Source organism: Danio rerio, chromosome 6, assembly GCF_052040795.2.
Source record: "Danio rerio strain M-AB ecotype USA chromosome 6, GRCz13ab, whole genome shotgun sequence".
Taxonomy (NCBI): Eukaryota; Metazoa; Chordata; class Actinopteri; order Cypriniformes; family Danionidae; genus Danio; species Danio rerio.
In genome coordinates, this window is record NC_141026.1 from 25,093,902 (window position 1) to 25,121,351 (window position 27,450).

Consider the following 27,450-nt stretch of genomic DNA (forward strand, 5'->3'; position numbering starts at 1 on the left):
AGTGCTGCTCTAAAATATCTTCTTTTTAAACGTATGGGTAAAAACAAAAAGGTTTCCTCTTTGAAAACAATATTTTATTTTTTGAAATATTTATAAAAGTTTGGAACAGTAAACATATCAGTCTAAATAATTCAAAAGATTAATTGACTTCTGCTGTCTTCATTAGTTTCCAAAACATTGATTTCTTTACAATTTAAAATGGCATCTTTGAAATTTTTTTTCTGATGAAAATACTGTTGTCCTTAAAAAATGTAAATAAAAAAAATCTTACTCATACCTTTTAAAACCTTGACTTTTCCAAACCGCAGTATATCTTGAAATCGGTTATTGACCCATGCCCAGTCCTGTCTAACTACTCTTTTTCCGTTATTGCTCTTGTATGTTGTTACAAATTACCAACTGTGCAACAGAGCATAGGTGCCTGATGTTTTCATCAGTTGTACCCTTTAAAACCCTTCATTTCAAAGGGCCCTTCGAAGTGACCTGTTCTAAGCACTGTGATTTGAAACTTTAATTTGGCACTTTAATGTTAGCCATTTTTGTTTACACTCCAAAATGTCCCTTGGAGCCTTTTGAATTTGCCCTGACAAATTCTACAGCAGCCAACAAAGATGGACACAAAATTCAGGGAACTGTTTAAAACAATATATTTATTTATCTTTAAAACAGTATACACAATATTACATTGTAGATTTCACTTTCAACTCTAAAAGCGCATCACTGGAAGATCTGTAATGCTCTTATTCAAAATAATTTAAGAGTTAATTGATATGATCATCCCAATCCCTCCTCCATCTCTCTCATGCCCCCAGACCAACACACATACATACACATCAAATACGACAAAACAATACAATACTGAGGTGCCTGCTGTAAAAAAACCAATAAAAAGAAGTACAAAAAAGGCATCCATTGCTTACATCAACCCATTCCTGCAAACATAAGTCACATTTTTTAATGTAAAGATTGGCAATTGTAACGTCCCCACAAAAGTCTCTTTTTACCCATCAAAGCAAGCTTCCTGTTCAATTATATTCAAAACAGATTTCTTCCAGTTGTGTGAAAATGGAAAATAAATTGAAACTGATCATTTGCATACAGCGAATCAAAAATGAAATCACCATGTTTTTGCTCATACACTCCCTTGTGTCAATTACTGTCATCTGCAGAATTGCTGTTAACGTTAAAAGTGTATATTTGGCTTTAAGCCAGACAAGCTAGCAATGTCAAACACCAAGAACTTGATAAATAGAAAATAAATATGCATAACTCAAGAGAGGACATCAATACAGTTCACTAAGAACAATAACTCAACTGGTATATTGCTTCACAAAAAAAAAAAAAAAAAAAACGTCCAGTGCTATGACATCTTCACTGCATGTCAGGGTGAGGTATGGACTAAATTGTGCTCTGGCAGCTAACAAAAAAATGACCGGTTAAGAAATAACATGTTAATGACAACAATACCCGATGACCAAGACCAGCACATCAATTCAAAATATCTGTGGGATTACTGAAAGACTGGAATGGAGAAATGTAACATCCAGCTTCGAAGATTCTTTCATGGACATAGAATATTCTTGAGATATAGCTGAAATTCACTCACTTACACACAGTAAGCCTTTTCATTTCCTTTTATGAATAATAATGCTTACACATCTATAAATGACCCCATTTTTCTACTAGAGGAAACTGGTCTATTTCTCCAGATGCTGTGACTGGTTGATCTCCAAGAATGAATGTCAGCTTGTACCTCATTCTCACCTTCTCCTGTAAAACACACAAAAAAGTTTTTTTTTTCTTTAATTGTTTTTTTTTTTTTAAACCCAAACTTATTAAGGCAAAATTAAAGACAATATTTTGATTTTGCGGCTTTTTTAGGCGAGAATGTAGTTGTTTAAATTATAATTATGCAATTTATTTATAAGGATAGTGCAAATTTAAATATTCATAATTTCGGAGATTAATTGTGTTGGCATTCAACAGCCTGTCATGCTGAGCAGAGCAAAGACAGTTGATGTTCTGCCACAAGATGGCGACAGAGACTGCATAATAAGCCCTTAGTGAAGATGAACTACAGCTGATCAAATCATTATAAAACAGGTAAGTGACTTTGTAAGTCAATCTCTCTATTTTGTATGTTGTAGTGCTGTTTTATTAGGGTTGGGTACCGAAACCCAGAGACATTGTAGCCCCGATACCTTTGTAACCGGTATGTACCGGATCAAATCAGCATATACATTTCAGTGCCTATTTTAGGTGCCACTGGTACTGTGACAAGGACGTAAGACGCATCAAGGGGGGCACACATAGGTACACGTTGTCACACCATGTCCAAACATTTAATTCTAAACAATTTTGAGGAATACAGACAGGCGATGTCAGGCGTTTGTTCTTGTTGCTTAGGAATGGACGCACGCAGTACAGCGCATACGGTGAGCGAGAGTGACTCTTTTCAGATCAACACATGATCGCATTCATCAAATTTGCTTAAACTAAGCGTATTTTACAAGCAAGAGTTCTGACACCTGAAGCAAATGCTTTACAAAAGTTAAACATAAATCAGCAGTCTCCATCCGAAGCTCCTTCACGGGACTACACACTTGTAAACACCCGCTTCATGCTCACGCCGCTCTCACCTACGCCCACATTTGTCAGCGCTACCAAGCCGATCAATCACAGAGCTTGCGCTACATGTACGCGTTATATTTTTTGAGAGGTGCGCGTCAGCAATGTCGACGGCCACGGTGAGGGGCTATGCGTCCACTTGTAGGCTGCGCCGTAGCATACGCGTGTGCTTGACGCAGAAGTATAAATCAGCCTTTAAGGGGGGAAACACGTCAAACTTAATGACACATTTAAGGGCTCAAAGGCATAGGAATGCACTGTCTCTGACATCATATGGCACTTTCAATGAGTACGTTCATGGACACCAATGCTCCGATTTTAATATGATTAAGACAATACTCTGATTTAGAGTCTAGACTACCATGTAAACAGTGATTTTTGATTAACTTAAAAGGACCACAGACACATGCATCGCGAAATACAGAGTTTTTTCTTTCTATTTTACGTGCAGTATCACATTCTATTAATAGAGCACTCTTCCACCAGTCCCCGTGTCAACAAGCTTGGCCCCCCCCTAAATTTTGGACGCGTCGCCACGGCGTTTTGACACAATAATAAATAATCAGTCAAATTATTTTGTAACTGTTTTGTTGTGTATATTGAACATACAGTAAATAATTCTTAAGGAGGCTAATAATACTGACCTTAATTTTTTTTTATTAAAAACTGCTTTTATTCAAGAAATAAACAATAAGAAATACAACTTATTACGACTCCAGAATAATAATTTTTTTGAATAAAAACTGTGAAAATTTCAGAAACATTATTTTAAATGAATGGGAGGGCAAAATAAAGCAACTCATGTGAACACCTTAATTATATTATTTTCTTTTTCAGATTAAGGCAAATCGTTAGATTACTGATAACCAAAACATAAACATAGTTAAAAGCCCCAACCCTAGAAAAAAGGAGTTCAGTATTTTGATGACAGCCTTTTCACAGATTAGTAGTAAACTAATGTAATTTCATAATGCAAATCTTAAATTCATGCTAACCAACAAGTGATCAAAGTAAATATATTAATGTAATTAAAATATATAAAATATATAAATATATTTATATAAAATAAAATAAATAAATATTAAATTATATTGTTCTATTAAAATATATTTTTTTAAAAGATTTTGTCAAATAAAAGATTTTTCTAGAGTCATCCACCATTTTGTGGCCATTTTGTGGCTCAAAAGTATTGGTTCAGGCAATGTTTTGGCACCGGTATCGTTTTAAAAGTATCAATTTAGCATCGGTATCGAAATAATCCCAAACGATACCCAACCGTAGTATTTATACCATAGCAATCTGGTAGTGTTTGCTTTGTCTTTTTTGAAGTTAATTAGGCTATGTTCACACTGCAAGGCTTAGTGTTCAAATCAAGATTTTTTCAGATAAAAAAAAAATAATAATAATTTTACAACATTGTTGTTATAAATGTGGCCAATATTAGATTTGCAGTGTGTACTGATTATGGTCCTAAACTGACCCGCATGCGCAAAAGTAAAGTTAAGGACTGCACAAATTGTCTAACTATGCATACAATGTGTATACTGTACGAAGTAAGCATGTTGTCAGATTATGCTTAATATGATTATTGCCCTTTTTACAGACAACTGTTGTGTATTTCATGCACTGAAGGGTTGTTCTGCTATTACTAAAGTGTATTTCATCATTAGAAACATAAAATAAGTCTCAGGTGTCAAGAATAATACTTGATAAGTGTCAAGAACTCATCAAGGGTTAATGATTAAAGTTACAGATTGAACTGAGAAGGTGGAGTGGGTCTTTCCTTGTTTGTAGAGTTATTTTTTATTTTACTTTGTTATAAACAACAGGCATGTGCAGAAGAGGTGTTTGGGTGCTTGAGCACCTGCTCTTTTTTCTCTCGGAGAGAAAGTTCCCCCTTAAAATTAATGTGCTTGCTCAGTTGTGCACGAGTCTCCTATCCGCAACACTCTTCCGATGCTTTTCAGCTTCCTGATCAACCCGTGCCCCAATCGTTAATCAGATTGGTTATCAAGCACCAGTTTTGCATTCGAATTTTCTTTCAAAATGAACAACCAACTTTCTGTGGTAAAGTAATTGCGCTGTATACCATTCTACTATGCTGCTGAGGAGTAAGCTAGATAATGTTTGCAGCACAGAATGATTATGCATGTCGCTCAAAGAATATGTAAAAGTCACATGAAATCCTACATAACCGTTCACACTGCGGTAGCATTGTGAAACATCAGATCTGTGTCTGATTTAATACTACATATGAAAGTGGCACAAATCTGAATTAAAAAGATCAGATTCCATGCAGTTTAGGCTGTTCACATTGTCACATGTGAGCGAAAAAATCTGATTCACATTTCCCTGCAGTGTGAACGTAGCCTTATAGTGATATATTGCAGCAGAGAATAAATGGGAAATGCTTCTAAACTTATGGCATTTCATGCTGTTCAGCCTTATAATCTTAAAATGTTAGCAACATTACCTGTTTTGTCATCACTTTAAACAGTACGCTAGAGAATACTAGAATTCAAATACTAGCTCTAAAGTGACGTTGGTGAAGTAGCTCGTTCCCACCAGTGATATTGCCCATTTATATATACACAATAACATGTTTTAATAAGTTTAGTTTTTTTAATGTTTTTTTTTTTTTTTTTTTTTTATGAAATAAAACCTAACGAACCATTTTTTATTTTGGTGACACTTTTTTATGTAGAACTGAACTCAATCTGACAAATAAACAACTTTTATATATGTTCGCATTTTAAATGGGCAATCCACTTTGCAACAAATTTAAGGTTCAACACTGATTAAACATACATAAACAAGATCAGTTTTTTGTACCATGTGGAAATCAGCTTAGAAATCATGCAGAATAAAATGTTTATGAAGTTTGTACAGTATAATAATCATAAGAAGTTTCACAAAGAGTGTGTGTGCGTGTTAGAGCTGCACAATAATAAGTTTCAGTATTAATATCACAATGTGCACATCGGCAATTGTCACATTGCAGGATTGCAGTCACAAGAAATTATACGGTTTGTAACTGTAAAGAATAATTTTATTGAATTATTTATACAGTAAAGACTTTTGCATGGTTATTTTATATTTGATTATTCCAATTCTTAACCCAAATACTATTTGACTGCCTCAAAAACAGTTTATTTCACTTTTATCTTTGCTTTTTTGTATTCGCTTGTCAATTGTTTGTTGCATTTGATGCATGATTCACTTCTCTACAGAATTATCTCATTCATTCAATTATTCATTTTCTTGTCAGCTTAGTCGCTTTATTAATCCGGGGTCGCCACAGCGGAATAAACCGCCAACTTATCCAGCAAGTTTTTACGCAGTGGATGGCCTTCCAGCCACAACCCATCTCTGGCAAAAGAATCATCTCAATCATTCGAAATTAATACAATCTTTCAAAAGAGCAGTTTTCAAGTCATCCGGTAAAATTGTAAATATATTGCAATATTTATCACAGAAACACAATGTCAGATTTTTCCTAGCATGTGTGTGTGTAAGTGCCTTTACCTTCAATGGGTTTGCCAGCAGCATGATTTGAGTGATGGAACTGGGGGGCATGAAGGGGTTAAAGGGGGCCATTTCTGTCCCTGAAGGGGGCTGCAGCTTCACTCTCATAGACTGTCAATCATAAATCAGAGCGGTAACTAAAAGTACAAAAGCTCATCTGTCACAAAATAATTATAAAGTACTATTAGCTTGTAAAAAAAAAAAAAAAAAAAAAAGAGCATAGTAAAGTGTTTTGCCCTCACCTTTGGCACAGCCGCCTGTAGCATTACATTCCTGACTAACAGTGGTGCCGTGTTCAGCATGGACACCACAATCACCAGAACATCAGGACGGCCTGTTGGGTGGTCAGTAGCAAAGTGCAACAACACGCGAACACCATCCTTATCATAAGCCGTCACTGGACACTCCTTACCTGTGAAAACATAATCGAAAAACATCACTAGCCCTAACGACAGAGGCGCATCAAGTCATCATTAAAGAGCCTGAGGCTGAAGAAGACCTTGTTGTCTTTTGAGTCGAGTGCCTAAAAAAAAGCTACGTTTGAGAACACCAAGAGAGACTGCCATCTAGCACATGCATTCTGCACCAGCATGTAAAGAATAATCTATCTATAGCAGAAATAATAGCCATCAATACTTAATATTCCTCATTCAGAAAAGTAGGACTGCAGATACACAACGTTTATGTTGGGTGACAATTCATGCAAAACCAATATTTGAATACACAATGTACTCATACTTAAGTTGTTACTAACCCATATGAATTTAGTTTTTCTGTAAGCTTGGAGAGTACTATAGAAAGTTTCTTATCTTAGGGTGTACTCACACTAGGCACGGTTGTCTTGAACTATGCCCAGGCTCGATTGTCCCTCGTCCCCCCTCAGCCCAAACTCACGTTGCATTTTTTGCCTTCCAAACCAGAGCCCGAGCACGCTTATGTCATTTAATGATGCGACTGTTCAGTTTAACAGAAGAACTCTCGCTCTGTCCAATTGTGACTGTTTTAGTTATATTGTTTTGTATTATATTAATTTGCATGATATGCAGTGACACAGTCAAATCTTTTGCTGAACTGAACATCTCAGATTATCAGAACATCTCAGAGAGAGTATTTCAATATTGTAATGCATTACATTCAAAAGTAACTTTCTCCAACACTGCTTATAAGTGTTTTTGTCACTGAGGTTTAACACATCTTCAGGGTCCTCCAAGAGTCTTTCCACTATTAAACTTCTTGCCTCTTCATTGTAAATCAATAAATGTAGTGCTATTGCTGGAGAATGCAATTGTAAGCACCTTTATTTGTTATCTTTCAATTTTTTAAAGTAATGACAGCTATTGGTTTGCCCTAAAGTTAAGACAATTTTTAAGATTTCTTGTCAAGTTGAGATGTTTTTGTAATAGCACCTTCCTATCTGTAGTTAAGATAACACTTTTAGGAAACTATAGCTAAATGTAACAAGGTATATGCAGGAATCCTTCTGCTGGAAATAAGCAGTAATTTCAATACCTTTTTAAAACTTTTTAAAGACCTCCTCAGAATATTTTAAGACCTCATCGACACTTCAAGTTTAATCAGTATCAAACCATTAACTTAATAAACAGTTGACAATATACAGTTGAAGTTAAATAAACCAACGGTGCACAACCTTGAACAACAGAACTTAGATAAGCTTGGAAGTAACAAAGCATGAAAGAATAAATTATGTGGTTGTTTTTAGCGAAAGGTTTCAGCCACTGCTTAAACTCTTCTTTCTCCAACCAGGAATATGCAAACTTACATTTTCCCATTTTGCTGTCTGTTTTGCTCTAAGGTTTCGCTACATGTGAAGAGCGTCACATTACCTTTCCGTATTTGTCACAAATTACGTGACATCACCCGGATGGAGGAGCTCGGCCGGACACGCCCTGGCCCGAACCACTCGCGTGGATCGAGCACGCTGTTGTTAATATTAGGAGGAAAAGAAAAATATTTATGCTTTTTGGAGTCAAACACTTTGGACAATGCTTGAAAATTTAAGACCTTGTAAAAACACGATTAAGACTTTTTAATAACTTTTAAGGGCCCTAATTTTCTCATAATTGATTTATCAACTTTCAATACTTTAAGACCCCACGGACACCCTGTGTAAAAACTTTTTTTTTTTTTTTTACTAAATTTGTTCATAATTAAAACCAAACAAATAGGATATGATAAAGTTAGGATATTTATATAATACTCCCCATGGTTACCAACATTCTTAAAAAGATCTTTTGTTCTCAGCATGATAAAAAAAAAACTTATATAAGTATGGAAGAAGTGGAGGATGCTTCTACTATCCCTTTAGACCAGGGGTCACCAAACTTGGTCCTAGAGGGCTAAAGTAAGAGCTTGATTAGCTTGTTCAAGTGTGTTTAATCACAGTTGGAGATATCCATTGGCCTCTCCAGGGCCAAACAAAGTGACCCCTGCTTCAGACAAAAAGAGCTTGCATAAAATGTTGAATATTCATTAAACAGCCCATATTATGGGTTTTTAAAAATTCCCCTCTATGTAGTTTGTAACACAGCTCTAAGTGAAGTGAAGTATCCAGATAAGGCTTAAATCTTAAAAAGAGTACAGTGTTTAAAACGGTTGATTCAGCCAAAAAAGAGTCGACTCATAGTGCTTCAAACGAGTCGCCTTGATGCCGAGTCATTAGATGTTTCGCCATGACATACGAACAAAACCACGTGCACGCGCAAACCCGGGAGATTTCAAACCTGCAGCTCCGCCCTCTGACATAGAAACCCCGACACACACACACACCCACAAACACACACACACACAAACATGCCGGTCGATTGAGGTCACACTGCAGATGGATATTATCGAGTCTCTACCCAAAGATAAAACCTCAGCATTATAACCAAGCAGTTGGAAACTACTGGAAACTTCTGCAAACTACATGCTACAAAGAATACTTCATCAGCGTTTGTTAAAGGAAGGATCAGTAAAAAGTAACTTACTGATGGATGTCAGGATGGGTTTCTTCCTCCATTTCTCAAGTGTAAGTACGTGCGATTAAAGTTGTTGCCTCGTTGACTCTAGCTTGCAAATGTATTTAGTTGTGATTTGTTACTTGTAACAGCGTGTACTGTATGAGGTTAACTAGCTATATTCTCATATCGCGTACAAAGTCACGTTAAAAACACGACGCGTGCTGCTTTGTTTACGGAGCTCTGTGGACGAGGGTAGTGTGTGTGTGCGTGTGTGTGTGCGTGCGCTGTCGTCCGGAGGTGTGTGTGTGTGTGTGTGTTTGTGTGTGCGCGCAAGGACGAGGGCAATATGTGTGTTTGTGTGTGTGTGTCTGTGAAAAGAGCAGAGTAAGACAAGCTAGGAGATCTCCTCGTTTTTGGAGTTTTTGCTCAATAAAATAGTTAGTCGTCTGTATTTTCAAGTCCATCCACTGCATTTACATTGACCCACTGGCAGATAAAATCCACGCCTACACTATTGAGCGTGTATGAACTGTGATTACTTTTATATTGCTGATTAGCTGTTGGGGATTTCACTCTCTGACTGAAGGCAGTCGACCAATTGCAACAGGCTGTCATTAGTCCAATCAGCGCAGATTAGCTTCGCGCTAAGGAGGGGTTTGGGAACAAATGAATCACTGGACGATTCATACAGGAGTGGCTGGAATAATTAGGTAAAAATAAATGCAGATTATAAGACCATGAAAGTGTTTTTTGACCTTGCATGCATATTAGACTGTTGTTGGAGACCCTTACAACCAAGATATGACCCTATTACATGTATAATATGGGCTCTTTAATGCTGATTGCATTCCTCATCCCAGGTGGCTAATGTTATAAAAAATACAAAGTATTTTTTTATATTTTCTATATCTATTTTATCTATAGTCTCAGATAAGATAACAAAATGAGAGCATCACACATTCCCTTTAATAACCTTCTTTCTAAACTCAATATCCAATCAGAGAAAGTTTGTTTGCATTTGATGCCACACCAGCTTCTTTAGCCATTTTAATGACAATAAAATTTAAAGTTATTTTATATGATGTCAACTCTTCAATCAATTGATTTTTGCTAAAAACGTAATCATCACCGTTAGACATCTCTTCAAAAAGAGTGTAAGACAGGACTTTGAATCTGTCATTAAAATTAGAAAAATATCTATTCCACAGTCAGTCATGTAATCCAAAGCTACACTGAGATAAAAGCATGTGTTGAAAAAAAAAATAGCTGTATTCAGGCATTGACATTCCTCTTTATGGTCTGAAATAACTTGAATAGTTTCTAAAAATAGAATACAGCATCCTTTCTACCAACAGCATCCACATTTATTATTGGACTTACTTGGTTTAATGGCCTCCAGCGGGACAAAGACGCTGGTTAGGGAGACGTCCGAGCCTGAGGATGACTGACTGCTGGGTAGGGTAGGAGAAAGGGATCTGAAGACAGGGCTGTCCGGGCCGAAGCTCTGGGGTTTGGCAGAGCTTCCAGCAGAAGGCAATGGAGTAATTCCAGCAGACAGACTCAGTGTGTTTAATGCTGGATGGATGTTCTCTTTCCCAGCTGCAAGTTCTCTGCTGCTCAAGCTTGAATAATTGGACAGGCTGATTTACATAGAAAGAACAGTTATCCGTATTTAAATGTAATGAGAAACACCACTTGCAGCTCATTCATGACTACTGTAAAAGTGCTAATAATAGAGTCTGCGTGTTATGCTTAATTCCTTCCATGCATGAATGCTATTATAAAAGTTCTTTTTCTGTTAAAAATACAACTGCCATGTACATCAATACTCTAAAAAATTTTGTTCCCTGTAAAGTTTCATTTTCAGCAGTTATTTCACAGATGAAATAGTTTATACTGCTTAATAAAGGGGGTAAATCATGGACAGAATGAAATGCCCAGAATGAACTACTACATTTACTTTGAATTCCCTGATTGGTTTTACCTTTTAGTCTTGTCCAGGTCCAGCAGCACAAGATCTTTGAAGCTCTGTTGGAGAGAGTTTTCAAAGTCAGTTATTGAGGTAGTTTTAGATGTAGGTGGTGCTGCTGAGTTAGGAGGATTTAAGGGAGTAGAGCTGCAGAGGAAGTCAGTCACTGGATTTGAAATCTGTTATATAAAAACAAATACACAAACAAACAAACACACACACACACACACACACACACACACACACACACACACACACACACACACACACACACACACACACACACACACACACACAATTTTAGGAATATAACAAACACCATATTTATTTATTTATTCCTTTGAGTGAGTAATATTTAAGAGGTATATTACATCAAATGTAAATATAAAAATGTATGAGAAAATGTTTTCATCTTTTTTTCTGCGTCCATAGAAGTAAAATTACTTCCTCTTTTCTTTTTAGTGAAACATCATAAACAAAGAATGGTATGAAAAGAAAAGCAAAATAAATCAATAAATCAATAAATAAAAGATTATTATCTATGTGCAGTTTTTATTGGCATTTATGTGCTTTTTTTGCATTTGAGATTTACACTGCTAAAATATCACTGCTATTTTCAAAAATCAAGATTAAATCAAATAACCATAAGAAAACTAATAATCAATAGTTATCTATTTCAATTAACAGAAGCCTGACTTTAAAAAAATAATAAAAAATAATAAAACAGACAAATAAATGACTACTAATACTCATTTTACGAGAATAGTAAATAAAATGCGGATTTTCTGAACAACATTGTTTTAATTATGTTCACTAGTCTTACTTGTGAAGAAATCCACTGATTGCTTTGAGCTTCCTTTGTAGTCTTTTCTGCAGATGTCCTTGAGTTTGAATCCAGACTACCAAGGCCTGAAAAGTAGTGTTCATTTTAAGCTCTAAGATTCATTTCTGTAAACTTAACTAACCCTAAAGATATATATATATATATATATATATATATATATATATATATATATATATATATATATATATATATTTATATATACACATATACATTTATAAGATTACACTACTATTCAAAAGTTTGGGGTGCCTACATGTTGGTGGTGCTCAGTGTTGCCAGATTGGGTGGTTTTGAATTTGATTGTGCAGGTAAAAAAATAGCATTGGCGGGTTGACAAAATTTGGGCGGTTTTTAAACTTAACTTTTATATACAACTTTTTAAACAAAAAATAAGAAAAACTGTTTGCTCCTACTCCATTCAGTTAGTAGTGACCAGTGCATGGCGCAAACCGTGTGGGACCACCCCAAAAAAGAGATCAAGGAAAGTTGTGTGAAAATCTGACTCCCCTTCGCGTGCACGCACATTACACAGCGCCTGCAGTGAAACCATAGAGTTAAACTAACAATGCTTGATCATGACATTTTTTCTATCTTTTTTTTTCACAACTGACAGCAAGAACAATTATAGATGCGTTATTCAATTGACAAGCAGCACCTAATTATGTTCAAAAGAATTTAAAACAGCAAATAGGATGAATTTATACCCCATTTCGAAAGTAAAACACTCCAACATTAAGTGCAGTGTGTGGGTGAGAGGGGTGTTGGTTGCTGTATGGTTAAAATATATGACTTTAGTTAAACTAGGTTAATTCTGATTTAAATAAATTATAATTAAGTAAAATCTTAATCTTAATATTTTGGGTGGTTTTTGTGCGTTTCGTTGAAATGCAAAAGTCTGCTATATCTGGCAACACTGGTGGTGCTTAATGTGGAAATGTCAACCCCAAACTGTCTATGAATTTTATATTAAATACATCCTTAAAAATATACCCATCATCCATGAAAAAACTCCTAATTATTTACCAAAAGAGCCAAGTTCTTCATCTAAAAGAGACAGACTGCTGGGAAGCTGGCTTGATGGAGGACTGGTTTGGAAACTTGAGGATCCTGATGACGTTGTGGGAGAGGAAGGTTGAGCTCCCATTAAAGACGTAAGAGTGAGAAGGTCAGCTGCTGGAGAATCTGAGTGCTGAGGTGGAGTCAAGCCATGGCGGAGGGGTGAAGGAGTTCCTGATCCCAAATCTGCTAAATCAATCAAGATCTCAGAAGAGCTTCTGTCATTGATACCTAAACAAACAGAAAAAAACAATCAATTAAAAACATATCAAACTGCAGTTTCAAAATTTGAGGACTGTTGCACAAAACAAGTTGATCAAAATCTGGGTTGCAGAGTAAGTTTCTGCATTAACAAAACAAACAAATCCAGCATCGCTAACATCAGTTTTAATGAATTCACAACACTTTATATAAACTGTCTCTGTCCAACTTGATGTTTAACGTTATGTTTGTGAATAACTCTGAATAGCATGCAGCTAAAAGTAAGACAAATGTAGCAAACAGCCAATCACAGTACACATGAGAGGGTCAGTTTTAATGATTTCAGTCAGTGCAATTCACATCTCTTTTGAAGATTGCGAGACACCATTATCAAATATATTATAAATATAATCTCATTGAAAGGGCAGAAAGCAACAGAAGTTTGAAAACGCAACTTCAGGCAAGTACTATGATATCAATGCAAATTGATCCACTGATTTTAATAATGTAGGTTCATGTCATTTTGTTTTATGCAAAGCCATTAATAATGTTAATTGACCATTCAAATCTATTTGAATATATAATATTAAATACAATACAAGTATAAACAATAAATAGCATACTATAAATACAGAAAAAATGACTCAAAATGCTTTTAGTGTAAAAAAACTTTAATTTGAAGCAAAAAAGATGCTCTGGGACTGGGAGTGGCTTTGTTGCATCAGAAATAGGTTACTTTACTCATAGCTGATTGGTCCAGTTTGCGTTAGCCCAGAATAAAACCTGCTCTAGAGCATGTTAGTCATGTAGCGCATGTTACTGTGCACAATATAAACAAACTCTCTCAGGTAAAAACCCAAACTGGCTTTGTGCAACAGGCTTCTTTAATTTGATGAACCATGAAAGCACTTTGGATAATTCAAATGCAGTATACTAAAATTTATATTTTTAAAGCGTATAGTGTAATAGATCTAATATATTATGCAATACATACACCCAGAGGGTGTTGATGCTGGTACGTCAATCACAATGGTCTGTCCTTCAACAATCTTCTTATAGGAGTTGATTACTCGTGAGAGATCATCACTAGCGTGCAAAATATCACCTATAAACAAGACGATGGCAAAGTTAATCACAGTAAAGAGGAGAAGTTCTTTTTGATCTACTCTAATATTAGTTTTATTTGCAGATGTGCATTACCTAAGGCACTGTCATCATCCTCTGTCTCGGTGGCGAGTCTGAAGACAGCAGTTCTAAGGTTGTCACAGTCATTATAAAGGTCCTATGAATACAATGCAAGTCACACACAGTCAGTTACTGCACATTTAAATGGCAGCTTAAGACCAGAAGTGACTAGATAGAAACTCAAGTGTCTCGCCTTTAAAAGTTCTTTGTCTTCTTGTGTTGACTCATCCGTTTTGAAATGGCTTAGCATCTCATTAAGGAGCTTCACACTGTTGTTCACCTTCTCTAGGGTGCTGACACGATTTGAAACTTTTTGCTGTAAAGCCTCATCCTGAAAGAAAGTCGAGTAAGGAATGATATATTTGATGAATGCAAATGAATTCTGTCAACTGCAGACGAAACAATAAAGATATAATGCATGTTAATTAATTCAAAATTACATGAGATTTGATTCCAGATTATTGTGTGCCGGTTTGCATAATAATACTAATTAAAAAGGAAAGTCATCAAGTTTAAAAAAAAAATAAAAAAATTATGAAACAAGTATATGTTCTGTATGCGCTTTTTCTTTGCATATACTTTAAAAGTAAATTGGTTTCATTTCAGTCTGTTATGCTGAAAGATTAAATATCCTTTCCCCCATATTTAAGTTGTTTAAAACATTAAATATGAGATCGGTCACTTGTATTTAATATGCTTTTTATGTTTATATAATCTCTTCTCAATTTATTCTGATGCAGAGATTCAGTTGAAGCACTGAGCTGTATTTTTCAGTTCTGGTTATTCTGGCAATAAAGGCTTTGACAGAGGAGAAAAAATAGATAAATAAACAATTCAATAATTAAATAAATAAATCAAATTAATGAATTCAATGACACATTTTCTATCATGAGGTTGCATTTAATCGGTAAAATTAATTTTATTTCTGATATATTTATAATTAAATTTCGTGTAACGTAAAAGTTGCTCAGACTTTTATTGCAGTATGCTAATGTACTTCCAACTAAAGTGCATTACTTAGTAAAGGCGGAGTTTTCTTTTTGAGCATCATCCCCTTAAAGTTAACTATTGCTTAGTGGGTGTGGTTAAGAATATTATGGCTTAAGCCATCAAACTGAATTCCTCAGAGAAGGACTCCCAAACCAAACATGAAATCAAATGGTCAGACTTGATTGAAGTAAAAAAAAAAAAACAACAAAAAAAATTTTCATTTGATTAACTTGGAAGAAATATTTATACAGCTCAACAATATAAACATTTTAAATTTTGATTTCACATGAATTTGAAATGTTTTTAACAAAGTTGCTTCACAGCTTAGAAATATTTTAAAAAACAATTCCACACACAGAGAAAACAACATAAAGAACAACACTCATTCAAATAAAAAAAATCATATTACATCACAGCAGATCCCTGTAGATGTGTCAAGGTCACTACTGTATGTCTCTTAATTTATGAGAAAATGTCATGGGGTGTGACTCCTCAAAATCATGAATACTTTTATTAAAAACTATTTTTAATTTAAACAAAATGGAAATAAAACACAATATTACATTTTACATTGCATTCTTTATCTTTATATATTCATTTTTTATACAATTATGGTCTCCTCACCTCTTTGACCATGTTCTTGATGATGCGGTTGGCTTCTTGAAGATCCTCTGGCTTCTTACTCTTAAGAAGTTCTGCAAGACGCTGGAAGGAATTTTTTTCATACAGAACTATTAGATTTACTGTTCACGCTTATGACAATTTAAGCTCAGTCAACATTTTGTCGCTACACTTGTATTATAAAGCTTTCCACTAAAAGAAGTTAAGAAGAAATTTTGACAAAATACAACAATTTAAAGCAGTTATCATGTGTGGTGTTTTGTGATAACATAGCACAAATACTGCCAACCGAACTTAAATTATATTAAACTTTAAATATTGCCTTTTTGGTTTCTTCACCTTACTCTTTTCTTCATTGTCAAACACTGGATTTTTGGTCTTTGGCGAAGGAATAAGGGTCCTATCCACATGAACTTCTGGGTCTTTTGTTACAATGCCTAACATGTTGGAAAGAAGCAGACATAAGACAGAAAATAAGTAGGAGAGATCTTTTACACATCAGTGTTTATGTTTGTCATGAAACAACCTTGCTTCTTTAGCATGTGATAGGCCTCTGCGATTTTTGCCTCATCTGGTAAAGCAACTGAGCAGTTGTAGAGCAGCTCTATTACTTTAGTCTTCACTCTTTCAGATACTCTGTCTCCCAAATACTGCAAGATAAAAACCACAGCAAGATTGTATCATTTGTATTATTATAAAGAAATGAAAACCTCTACATGAGTAGTATTCGCTGCAGTAAATAGACAGCTCAACTTTAAATTATGTAATTATCCTTTAACTTACCTTAGGTGAAACTAATTTTATGAGTTCATTTAAAAATCGAAATTTTCCAACTTCATTATGAAACCTTCCCCCACAGTTCTTCATACAAGCTTCTAAAACCTGAAAAGACAATCTAAAATCAGCCACTGACTATTTTAAAAATACAGGTTTTGCTAAAATTCATTGGTGGCATCAGATGAACTCACCGTTAGTGCTTGTAATGACTCCCATTCTTGTGGTGACTGGATTTTATGTGCTAATAACCGGACAGATATCTGTGGGCTGCAAAAAACAGATACAAATTTCATATTTACATAGTGTCCTAATGCTCAAGACGACCATCTAGGAAAGGTAAGCATACCCCTCAAGTTCCTTATTGATTTGATCACAGAACCCAATGATGTACTCCCACTCCTCTTGTCTGTTGGATGGATTTGTGGCTTTGTCTAACAAGAGAAAAGAAAACAATACACAAATATCACCATTTTCAAATGCCAATTAAACTACATAATTTGCTCTTATGTTCACTCTTTTGACAAACATACAAATGAATATGTATTAATCATACAACAACAATTTCCTGTTAAAATATTTAAAAAATAAACAAGACAAACAAGAAATGTATTGTTTTGTCAAATTGTTAAGTGTCTGTTAAAGCAAAGGTCACTGCATGTTACTTAAGAAGTGTTAAAGACTTCTCACTATCCATTTATGTAGTCTACTATTTGTTAATAAAATTTTCTCTCAAAATTTTATCTCAAAAAGGCCAAATCTGCTCCATGCAATAATAATGAAAAAACAACAACCCACAAGTAGAACACTGCATTGTAGTGTGTGTTTATTGTACAGTGCATCTGGAAAGTATTCACTTTTTTCACATTTTTTATTTTAAAGCCTTATTCTAAAATGGATTAATTTAATTTATTTCCTCAAAATTCTACACACAATACCCCATAATGACAATGTGAAAAAGATTTTTAGAAATTGTTAGAAATTTATTAAAAATAAAAAACCTGAAAAATCACATGTACATAAGTATTCACAGCCTTTGCCATGAAGCTCTAAATTGAGCTCAGGTATTCTGTTTCCAGTGATCATTCTTGAGATGTTTCAGCAGCTTAATTGGAGTTCACCTGTGGTTAATTCAGTTGATTAGACATGATTTGAAAAGGCATACACCGGTCTAAGGTCCCAGGGTTACCAGTCATGTAAAAGCACAAACCAAGCATGGCAACAAAGGAATTGTCTGTAGACCTCAGAGACAGGATTGTCTCAAGGCACAAGGCTGGGGAAGGTTACAGAAAAATTTCTACTGTTTTGAAAGTTCTAATGAGCACAGTGGCCTCCGTCATACATAAGTGGAAGATGTTTGGAATCACCAGAACTCTTCCTAGAGCTGGTCGGGCATCTAAGCTGAGTGATGAGGGGAGAAGGGCCTTAGTCAGGGAGATGATCAATAACTCTATGGAAACTCGGTATGAGCTCCAGCCCTCTTCTGTAGAGAAAGGAGAACCGTCCAGAAGCACAACCATCTGTGCAGCAATCCACCAATCAGGTCTGTATGGTAGAGTGGCCAGACGGAAACCACTCCCCGCCTGGAATTTGCCAAAAGGCATCTGGAGTCGTTTCCGATCACAAGAAACAAAATTATCTTCGTTAAAACTAAAATGTAACTTTTTGGAAAGAATGTCAGGCACTTCGTTAGGAAAAAAACTAGGCACTGCTAATCACCAGTCTAATACCATCCCTACAGTGAAGCATGGTAGTGGCAGCATTATGCTGTGGGGATGTTTTTCAGGAGCACGAACTGGAAGACTAGTAAGGATAAAGGGAAAGATGAATGCAGAAATACAGAGACATACTGAATGAAAACTGCTTCTGAGTGCTCTTGACCTCTGACTGGGGCAATGGTTCATCTTCCAGCAGGACAATGACCCAAAGCACACTACCAAAATATCAATAGATTGGCGTCACAACAACTCGGCGAATGTCCTTGAGTGGCCCAGCCACAGCCCATACCTAAATCCTATTGAATATCTCTGGAGAGATCTGAAAATGGCTTTACACAGTCACTTCCCAAAGACAGGTGTGACAAGCTTGTAGCATCATATTCAAAAAGACCTGAGGCTGTAATTGCTGCCATGGGTGCATTAACAAAGTATTGAGCAAAGGCTGTGAATACTTTGTACACGTGAAATTTATATTTGGTAAATTTGCAATAATTTCAAAACGTCTTTTTTTCACATTGTCATTATGGGGTATTGTGTGTAGAATGTTGAGGATGTAAATTAATTTTATCCATTTTGGAATTCGGCAGTAAAATAAAAAATGTGGAAAAAGTGAAGCGATATGAATACTTTCAGAATGCACCGAATTTAGAGATCAATGTCTGAAGAACACATTTTATCCAATAATATTTACAAATAAAAGTGCATAAGAATTTGTCACTCTTCAGTAAACAATGTCAAGTTTATTAGAATATGTACGTACACTGTTTACATTAAGAACATTTTACAGTATACCACTTATATTATACAAACCGTGGTGTTTTATTTGAAAAAGAAGCAACCGTTTAAAGGCCAACATTATAGAAGTATGAACTATGCTATACTATAACGTTAACGTTACTGTTATATGCAAAAGCGACATTATTTTGTGGTTGACAGAGGAGCTTGCTAACCACAACTAAATCTAGTGAGCTGCCTAACCAGATTTTAAGGGGCACAAAAAGATCCAAATATTCTGCGGACTTGTAAGGCACAACATATATAACGTTAAATGCGAAGACTGTCGAAGAAATGTCAGTTAATGGCTTTAATACCTCACACGTCAAGACAAAAGAAACAACAGCTCACAAATAACATTTGTACTGCACTGCTTATTTTAGAGACGTTAACGTTACAGAGAACGTATAATTTGTATTCTGCTAATGATTTAGCACAACTCACTCAGCCATGACTCCAGTGACTCTCCTTCCGGATCCGCCATGATCATTCAGTTGCACAGCTGACGAGAGCGAGCTACACACAAACACACACACACACTCCCGTCATGTGACATTCTCGTGAGTGAGTGTGAATTAGCGGCGTAAGGTCTTCCTCATGGTAACTCAAGGACTGGAAAATCCCTCCACATTTTTTTCCACACGACAGCATTTTCTATTATTTTTAATATTAAGTATATTAGAACATTGTATTGTATTATATATTTTTTTTCCATATGTGAAATATTCGTATACTATTTATAAATGTTGCCCCAAGCAGATGTTTTCCTATGTAATAACCTGTTATTTTTTTAACCATATAATAAAGGGGAAATGAGGCTGGTTTATAACAACGAAACAATCATCACTTTACTCATATAAATGTTTCTGTTCATTCATTTTAAATTAATGGTTTACTCAAGATCAAAATGTCTTTCAAACCCATTTATTTCTTTCCAATCAATTGAATAATATTATCAAACATATCATTTCTGAAACTGCTATTAGAACAACTTTTGAGATAGATTACTATATTAAATAAAAAGGCACACAAGCTTATAAACACAATGAAAATGTTTCATTTTCGAATTTGTTTTTTATTCAAAATAACTTTGCACAACTTACATGAACATGTTTTTAACCATATTGTCTCACACAGCAACTTGAACAATATAAAAATTGTATAAATTAAGAAACAAAGTATTAACCCAGATTAAGACCAGAGAAGCTCCTATTGAGGTTGCAGTAATCCTGTGCTATAAAATGTTGAATGTGTACATACAAAACGTACACGGTGTCAAACCACTAAGAACAATTTGACAATTAAAAAAAGTAATCCACAAATCAAGAATACTGCTGGTGACAGTTTTACGGCTGGTAGTGATTGCTTTTCTTATTGCATCAAAACTTCATCCAGTGCAGACTCAACACATTGTCCTCAAAAGACCTAAACATTCTGAGCTAAACTGAAACGCTGAACACAACACATGCATATGCATGAACGAGCTCTGCCGTACTGTTACAGTACCCCTACATGGGATCCCATGAAGTACTCTTCAGACATTCTGAGAACACTGAACATTTTAAAACTTTAACAAGAAAGCACATTCTCTCCTCAGTCAGCTACTTCACTGTAGTAATACTTGTGAGCGGTCTCACTGAGAGTCCAGCCACTGGCCCTGAACTCCAGGATCTCTAAGAGCAAGAGTCTTGTCATTGAGCTGAGGTCTTCCTGAAGGAGAAAACCATCTCGCAGCAAGTAAAACAGCTGATTCATGCGCTCGGAATTTGTTTGCTCCAGCTGTTCGCCGACACGATGTAGCTGTACAACCAGGCAGTCCACCTGGTAGAAAATAATTTAATGTCAAAGTATGAACTATATTCAATTATAAACCATATATTATTTTATATTTAAATTATAAAATAGGCCATAACACCACCAGCAACTAAGGAATATCCTGTAAAATGCAAGTACTGTAGTATAAACACAATCCTGATACACTACATTTAAAATAACGACCGAATCTGCTGACTTTGCAGCATGACTTTGAGAACTGAAAATATAACACATAACAAAAAAATAAATGAAAAAACACAAAACATGCAACTAAAATCTAATAAGAACCACTTGTTTTGAAAAAGTTACAATGGGTCTCTCATAAGATACATTGACTGAAAGATGTAAAATATGATTTTACAAATTGCATTTATCTGAAAATCATCTCCACCTTATTGAAAAATATATCACTGAAATTAATATAAAACTGAATAAATATACAGATTAATACAAGTAAATAAGTAGATTGAATAATGGGCTCAAACATCTGTGGATTTCTGCGTGTGCTGTATGAGCCTAGATGAGTGATGATATGCATGTTTAGGTCAATGCACAGACAAATGCCAACAAGTCTATTTTTCTTAAATGTCAGCTGGAATAGGCACATCAAAATCTGCTTAAGTTTTTCACAGACTGTTTTAATTGTGATATAAAAGAATATCAAACACAATTTGTCCTCTTATTTTCTTACAACCTGTAGTCCATAATCTGTCAATCATTTAACAACATCCAAAAATAAAAATAGTTATTAATGCTCAACCTCATCTTGGCGCCAAGCCCCAGAGGCATTTGTTCAGAAAACAAATGAACATACGTAAGTGCGCTCTCGTTTTACATAAGGTACATTTCCTGCGGCATGATGGGCATCAGTTTTAAAAATGTGCATAAAAACATATGCGCATTACTGAGTAACAAACTTTTTATTCGATAAGAAAAAGATGAGCATAAACTACAGTAGAAACACTTTTATCGAACAAATTTCCGTATGCTCATTAAAAAAGTTATTCTTTTATATAAGATCATTTAATGGTAAAAATGTGTGTGAATGGACAAACCAGCAGGCTGAGCACACTGTAAAACATCTGAAATGCTGGTCATTCTAAAACGTCAGTATTAGTGTTATTATATGATTACCTCCAAAATTGTAAAGAGCGTTGGCACTCTGCATCTGATGCCACCAAACGCCACCATGCGTTCATTGCCTTCTGAGGCGCAAGTCATTAATTAAACAGAAAAATTTCACACAGCTTCTCCTAACGCAGCAAATTCCATTTTTACTTTTGATATTTGGTGCCAAATAATCAGAAAGTGATGATTTTGTTCTGTTTGACTACTTGGATTGAAACAGTGCTTTATTTGCATGCGATATTTCAGTTATGCACATAAATTTAATTCACATCTATGGATAGAAACATAGCTATACACAGTAAGGTTCCAGACTCATTTAAAGTACCTCAAAACAGACCATAGGCCTCCAGGGGTCCGTTCTTTGTATGTGGATTACTCAGTTAGCTGGATTTGGATATTGATGATTTGACACGATCCAGGATCGTTTCGTTCTTCAAAGCTGATCCGAGAGTTGTTGTCATAGCAACAGTTATGCTAGCTTAAACCTGATCGGAAGCAGGTTCAATTTATATAAACAGAATTAGATCGGCTCAGTTCAGGCAAAGATAATATAGAAAGCATGTACCGAATTCTGATATTTTCTTACAGTAGTAGTTATATACCCTTGGGAAAATAGTAAATATTTTTAACTATATATATATATATATATACATATATATATATATATATATATATATATATATATATATATATATATATATATATATATATATAAAGTTATTAATAAAATGAATAAAGTTATATATTAATAAAACTTATGCAATCTGCACCCCCGTAATGAAAGTACAAAGACTGCCACCTGGTGGTGCAAAGAGAAAACTTATTGATAAGAACTTTTTAGATTGCTTTAGTACAATTTGTGTATGATAATAATAATAATACAGAATATGTGACTTTAAAAAAAGAAATAATACATAAATGCAGTCATAAACATGTTTTGACAGTTAATATGCCAGTGATTATGCTTTACAAAAGTTGCAGACGCCTTTACCAATATCAAAATGCTTTTGTAAAAATCCCGTTATTCTTTATATTGATTAAAAAAATGACTACTATAATAAAGAAAATCTTTTGTAAATGCAGAACTAAATACATTGATATGCATTGAAATACATGATTAATACTGACACATGAAAGTGTAAAGCCTGCCGCTCACAACAAATGTGGAAAGTTATTGCGTGTCATATTTAACAAACGGTTTACTGCTGATTTGATGTAATTTTGCTCACATGGAGAATTGAATATTAATCGGATGATGTCATTACGCTGCTGTGCCGTCAGCCAACCGTTGCATTGCTGATCATGATTTCGAGGATCGATAGATCTGTCCTACACAACACACGCAGCGATCTCAGATCAGTTATCCAGACATTCTAATCTGATTCGCGAACTTGTTTGAAGAACCAAATTAGCGAGAGATCAGTTATCGAGATTAAAAGATCCAGGATCTGTCAAATCATCTTAGATCCTTTAAGTGAGGTACGAAGAACAGACCCCAGTGGTTCAATCGGAATATTATCAATCTATAAAAATCCTTTTTCTGTGCATATAAAATAAAAATAATGACTTTATTCAACATTTTCTTCCCCTCAGTGTCGGGCCTCTGACAAATTACCCCGGATGCGTCTGTGCTTTGTTTCAAAGCAGGCATAAGGGGTGTAGATCAGAGCACAATATACTGATACTGAAAAGAAAAAACTCTTGGGTAAAAGCTATTTTTGTTTCATGTGTGCACAAAAGTATTTTTGTAATTTCAAAATATTGCAATATTTAATCACCAAAGTTCTGTTTTGCATATAGTTTGCTTTAAATATGTTCTCTAGCATTTTTCTGTACTTTAAACAAGTTGGGACCTATGCTGTTTATGAAGAATGAGAGTCAGATTTCAACTAAAATATCAACAACAAAAAAGGTCTAAAAATTTGCAACAACATGAGGGCAAAGGTCTTAAGGGTTTGTAACAACATAAGGGCAAGTAATCAATAACATAATTTTCATAATTTCTGATTGAGCTCACACTTTAATTTAAATGAAGTTAAGGTTCCAGTTCAACATATTACAACCATATATCCGAAAAAGTTGGGACAGTATGGAAAATGCAAGTAAAAAAGAACTGATTTCTAAATTTACTTTGTCTTGTGTTTCATTGCAGACAATACAGCAGCACATTAGTGTGCTTCTCATGATTTTTTAAATAAACACGCATTCCAATGTTGGTTCTTGCAACACATTTCAAAAAATGTTGGAACAGTAACACATTTACCACTTTGTAATGTTGTCATTCCTTTTCACATTTAACACTTAAAAACATTTAGGGACTGATGACACCAAGTGTTTCAGGTGAAATTCAGATCAGGACTGCAGACAGGCCAGTCAAATACTTGTATCCTTTTCTCCTGCAGCTAAGACTTTGTAATGTGTGAAGAATGTGGCACCCTTGTGCTTTACGCACTAAAATTCCTCCAGATTCCTTGAATCTTTTAATTATGTTATGCACTGTTAAATGTGAAATATCCACATGTCTTCCTATCATTCTTTCAGGAACATTAATTTTACACATTTAAGTATTTTTTTCTCACATATTTGTTAGCAAATTGTTTGCATGGATGCTGCTTTTGTACCAAACCACAATTACAATCTCCTGTTGACATCACCGGTTTCAAATTACATTATTATTGACCCAATTTACCTGATTACTATATTATTACTTATTTCTTCATTAATAACTGCTCTAGTTCCCATTGTTTGAATGTGTTGTTTGTCTGAATGAAAGGAAAGGATATATATTGACAAATGAAATTAAGTTGACCAGGCAAAACATTAAATATTGTGTGTTGTGTTGTCTGCAATAAAATTCCAAGTAAATTTGGAAATCACTACTTTCTTTTTTATTAGCCATTTCAATCCTGTCCCATTTTTTCTGATTTGGGGTTGTAAAAAAAAAATTGCTTCATAGGATAATTTCACATTCCTTCCCAAAGTCAAACTTTCAAATGCTTGTCTGAATATACCCTTACCTCTTCCTCATTCATCAAAGAATCAGGCTGAGCCAATCTAAAGAGGCAGTCATACACTGGATCCACAAGGGCTGCAATGGGAGAATTGTTCACCTAAAATTAAATCAACAAACAAGCCAGGTGAATAAAAAAAAACAAACAACAAGCACCCAATACAATTAAGAAATGGTAAACTAGTAAGATTTTACCTTGATATAATCAAAAATGCTGCAGATAAATGTGACCACACACACCCACTCCTGCATTGAGCGTTTTCTTGTCTCTTCTCTTGCAATGAACTCCTGCTGTAAACGGTTCAACAGATTTCGCCTGAACACACTGGATGCAGTTTTCTGAGCCTCTGCCTATTAAATATAAATACAAGGAAGTTAATGAACACAAGTTTATTTTAATGTGTGTTTTTTCAGATAACAAGCAAAGTGCTGTGTCATGAAAAAAGTTTTTGTTTTGCTTTGACTAGATTAAAGAGCACAAGTTAACAACATCATAAAAATATACCTGAACAACAGCATAACACATGCGGCCAGCATCTTTACAGAATGACAGGTCTTTCAAAGAATGTTCTACGACAGCATTAGACAGCTTCTCCAAATCTACTGTCTTGGGATCTGTGAGGAAGGGGTGTAAAATACAATAATTTATTATTTCTTTGTTATGCATTTCTTAGAAAGACAGGACAGCCAAATGTGTACAAACTTTTGATCACCATAAAATGGTTCCAAACCTTCAAGGATTTCTTTGTTCTAGTCTTGGCTACCATTGTTTTTTCAATCATGCCATTTAATGTTTTTTTGAAGCGCAATAAAATAATAATAATATAAATAATAACAATAATAATATAATATAATAATATAAAATAGTTTTAATAATAATAATGTATAGGGGCAGCACGGTGGCGCAGTGGGTAGCATAATCGCCTCTCAGCAAGAAGGTCACTGGTTCAAGCCCTGGCTGGATCAACTGGCATTTATGTGTGGAGTTTGCATATTCTCCCCATGTTCGCGTGGGTTTCCACCGGATGCTCTGGTTTCCCAAACAAGTCCAAAGACATGTGGTAAAGGTAAATTAGGTAAGCTAAAATTGTCCACGGTGTGTGTGAATGAGAGTGTATGGATGTTTCCCAGTGATGGGTTGCAGGGCATATGCTGCATAAAGCATTTGCAGGATAAGTTGGCGGTACATTCCGTTGTGGCGACCTCAATTTAATAAAAGGACAAAGCCGAAAAGAAATTGAACGAATGAATGAATGAACAGCCTAACACAAATTGAAGGAATGGAATTTTCATTTCTGAGTGAATTGCCATTTGAAGATTTAACGTAAAAATTGAGGTATGTTGTTTAAAAATCTTGCAAAAGCTTTTTTTAAAGACCATCAGAGAAAGACATGATAAAGTTCGCATACCTTTAATCGCTGTTTTAAGCATAGTCTGAGTTTCCATATCAAGAGCAGTCCATGCTGAATCCATGCTGTTCGGAATAAACAATAACGTAGAGACGAAAACACAGACAAACAATAAACAAATTAATTAAATTGATAATTTAGATTAAGTAACATGACAATAACACAGAACGCTATCACCTACATCTCCTCTTTGAAATCGCTGTGCTGAAATGTTTGACGGTTTGCAACTTTGCACAAATGATAACTTCACTACGAACTTCTTTTAACGTTAGTTAAAAAAAGATCACGAAATTGCAATTTTGTTTCATCGATCTTACTTAAGAGATCCACGCGGAATCCTGGCGTTTGTTGATTCGTTTCCTGATGCTGTGAGCTGCGCGCATGCGCATGGGAGCATACCTCAGAATTCAAATTTCGACCTGGTTTCAACACTGACATGCAGCAAATATGACACTTAGTGTCTCATCATTATGCTCTTAAAATGAGCGTGCGTGCCCGTTTATTATTATTATGATTTGCAATATCTGCTTGTCTTCTGTGTGCAGTTACAGAAAATAATAATTTACCAACTGGTCACTGGGGGGCGACAAATTACAATGTAAACCGCAAACATGTAGTTTGTTGTTGGCCTGAAAGGTATAGTTCATCCAAAAAAGTAAATAGTCATTATTTTCTTTCCCTTCTCGTGTTCCAAACTTGCTGAGTCTCTCTTTTCTGTTGAACAAAAAAGAAAACATTTTGAAAATGGTATTTGTTTGTCCTGAATGTTAATTGTCACAGGTTTTCAGATTTCTTCAAATATCATCTTTTGTGTTAAACAGTAAAAAGAAACAAAGAAACTCA

At 35.0% G+C, this 27,450-nt stretch overlaps 2 protein-coding genes across 7 annotated transcripts; both read right to left on the minus strand.

The window, feature by feature from the left end:
* Window positions 1-630: 630 nt before the first annotated feature.
* gga3a (golgi associated, gamma adaptin ear containing, ARF binding protein 3a) lies at window positions 631-19,761 on the minus strand. 5 transcript variants are annotated; one of them, XR_015492755.1, is made up of 17 exons: window positions 19,690-19,745; window positions 17,103-17,187; window positions 16,948-17,023; window positions 16,763-16,861; window positions 16,506-16,629; window positions 16,319-16,416; window positions 15,983-16,063; window positions 14,562-14,699; window positions 14,384-14,465; window positions 14,178-14,288; window positions 12,950-13,213; window positions 11,906-11,991; window positions 11,098-11,141; window positions 10,494-10,753; window positions 6,396-6,565; window positions 6,154-6,290; window positions 631-1,770 (listed from the first exon to the last, which is right to left on the minus strand). XR_015492755.1 is itself a non-coding variant. In XM_087255521.1 (17 exons), the coding sequence occupies exons 1-17, from the start codon at window positions 19,733-19,735 to the stop codon at window positions 1,660-1,662; spliced, it is 1,986 nt and encodes a 661-aa protein (XP_087111647.1). In that variant the 5' UTR covers window positions 19,736-19,745; the 3' UTR covers window positions 631-1,659.
* Window positions 19,762-20,299: 538 nt separating this feature from the next.
* On the minus strand, window positions 20,300-26,984 carry mif4gda (MIF4G domain containing a). 2 transcript variants are annotated; one of them, XM_087255248.1, is made up of 6 exons: window positions 26,925-26,984; window positions 26,608-26,672; window positions 25,704-25,813; window positions 25,394-25,549; window positions 25,206-25,298; window positions 20,300-21,066 (listed from the first exon to the last, which is right to left on the minus strand). In XM_087255248.1, the coding sequence occupies exons 2-6, from the start codon at window positions 26,669-26,671 to the stop codon at window positions 20,839-20,841; spliced, it is 651 nt and encodes a 216-aa protein (XP_087111374.1). In that variant the 5' UTR covers window position 26,672; window positions 26,925-26,984; the 3' UTR covers window positions 20,300-20,838.
* Window positions 26,985-27,450: the final 466 nt, after the last annotated feature.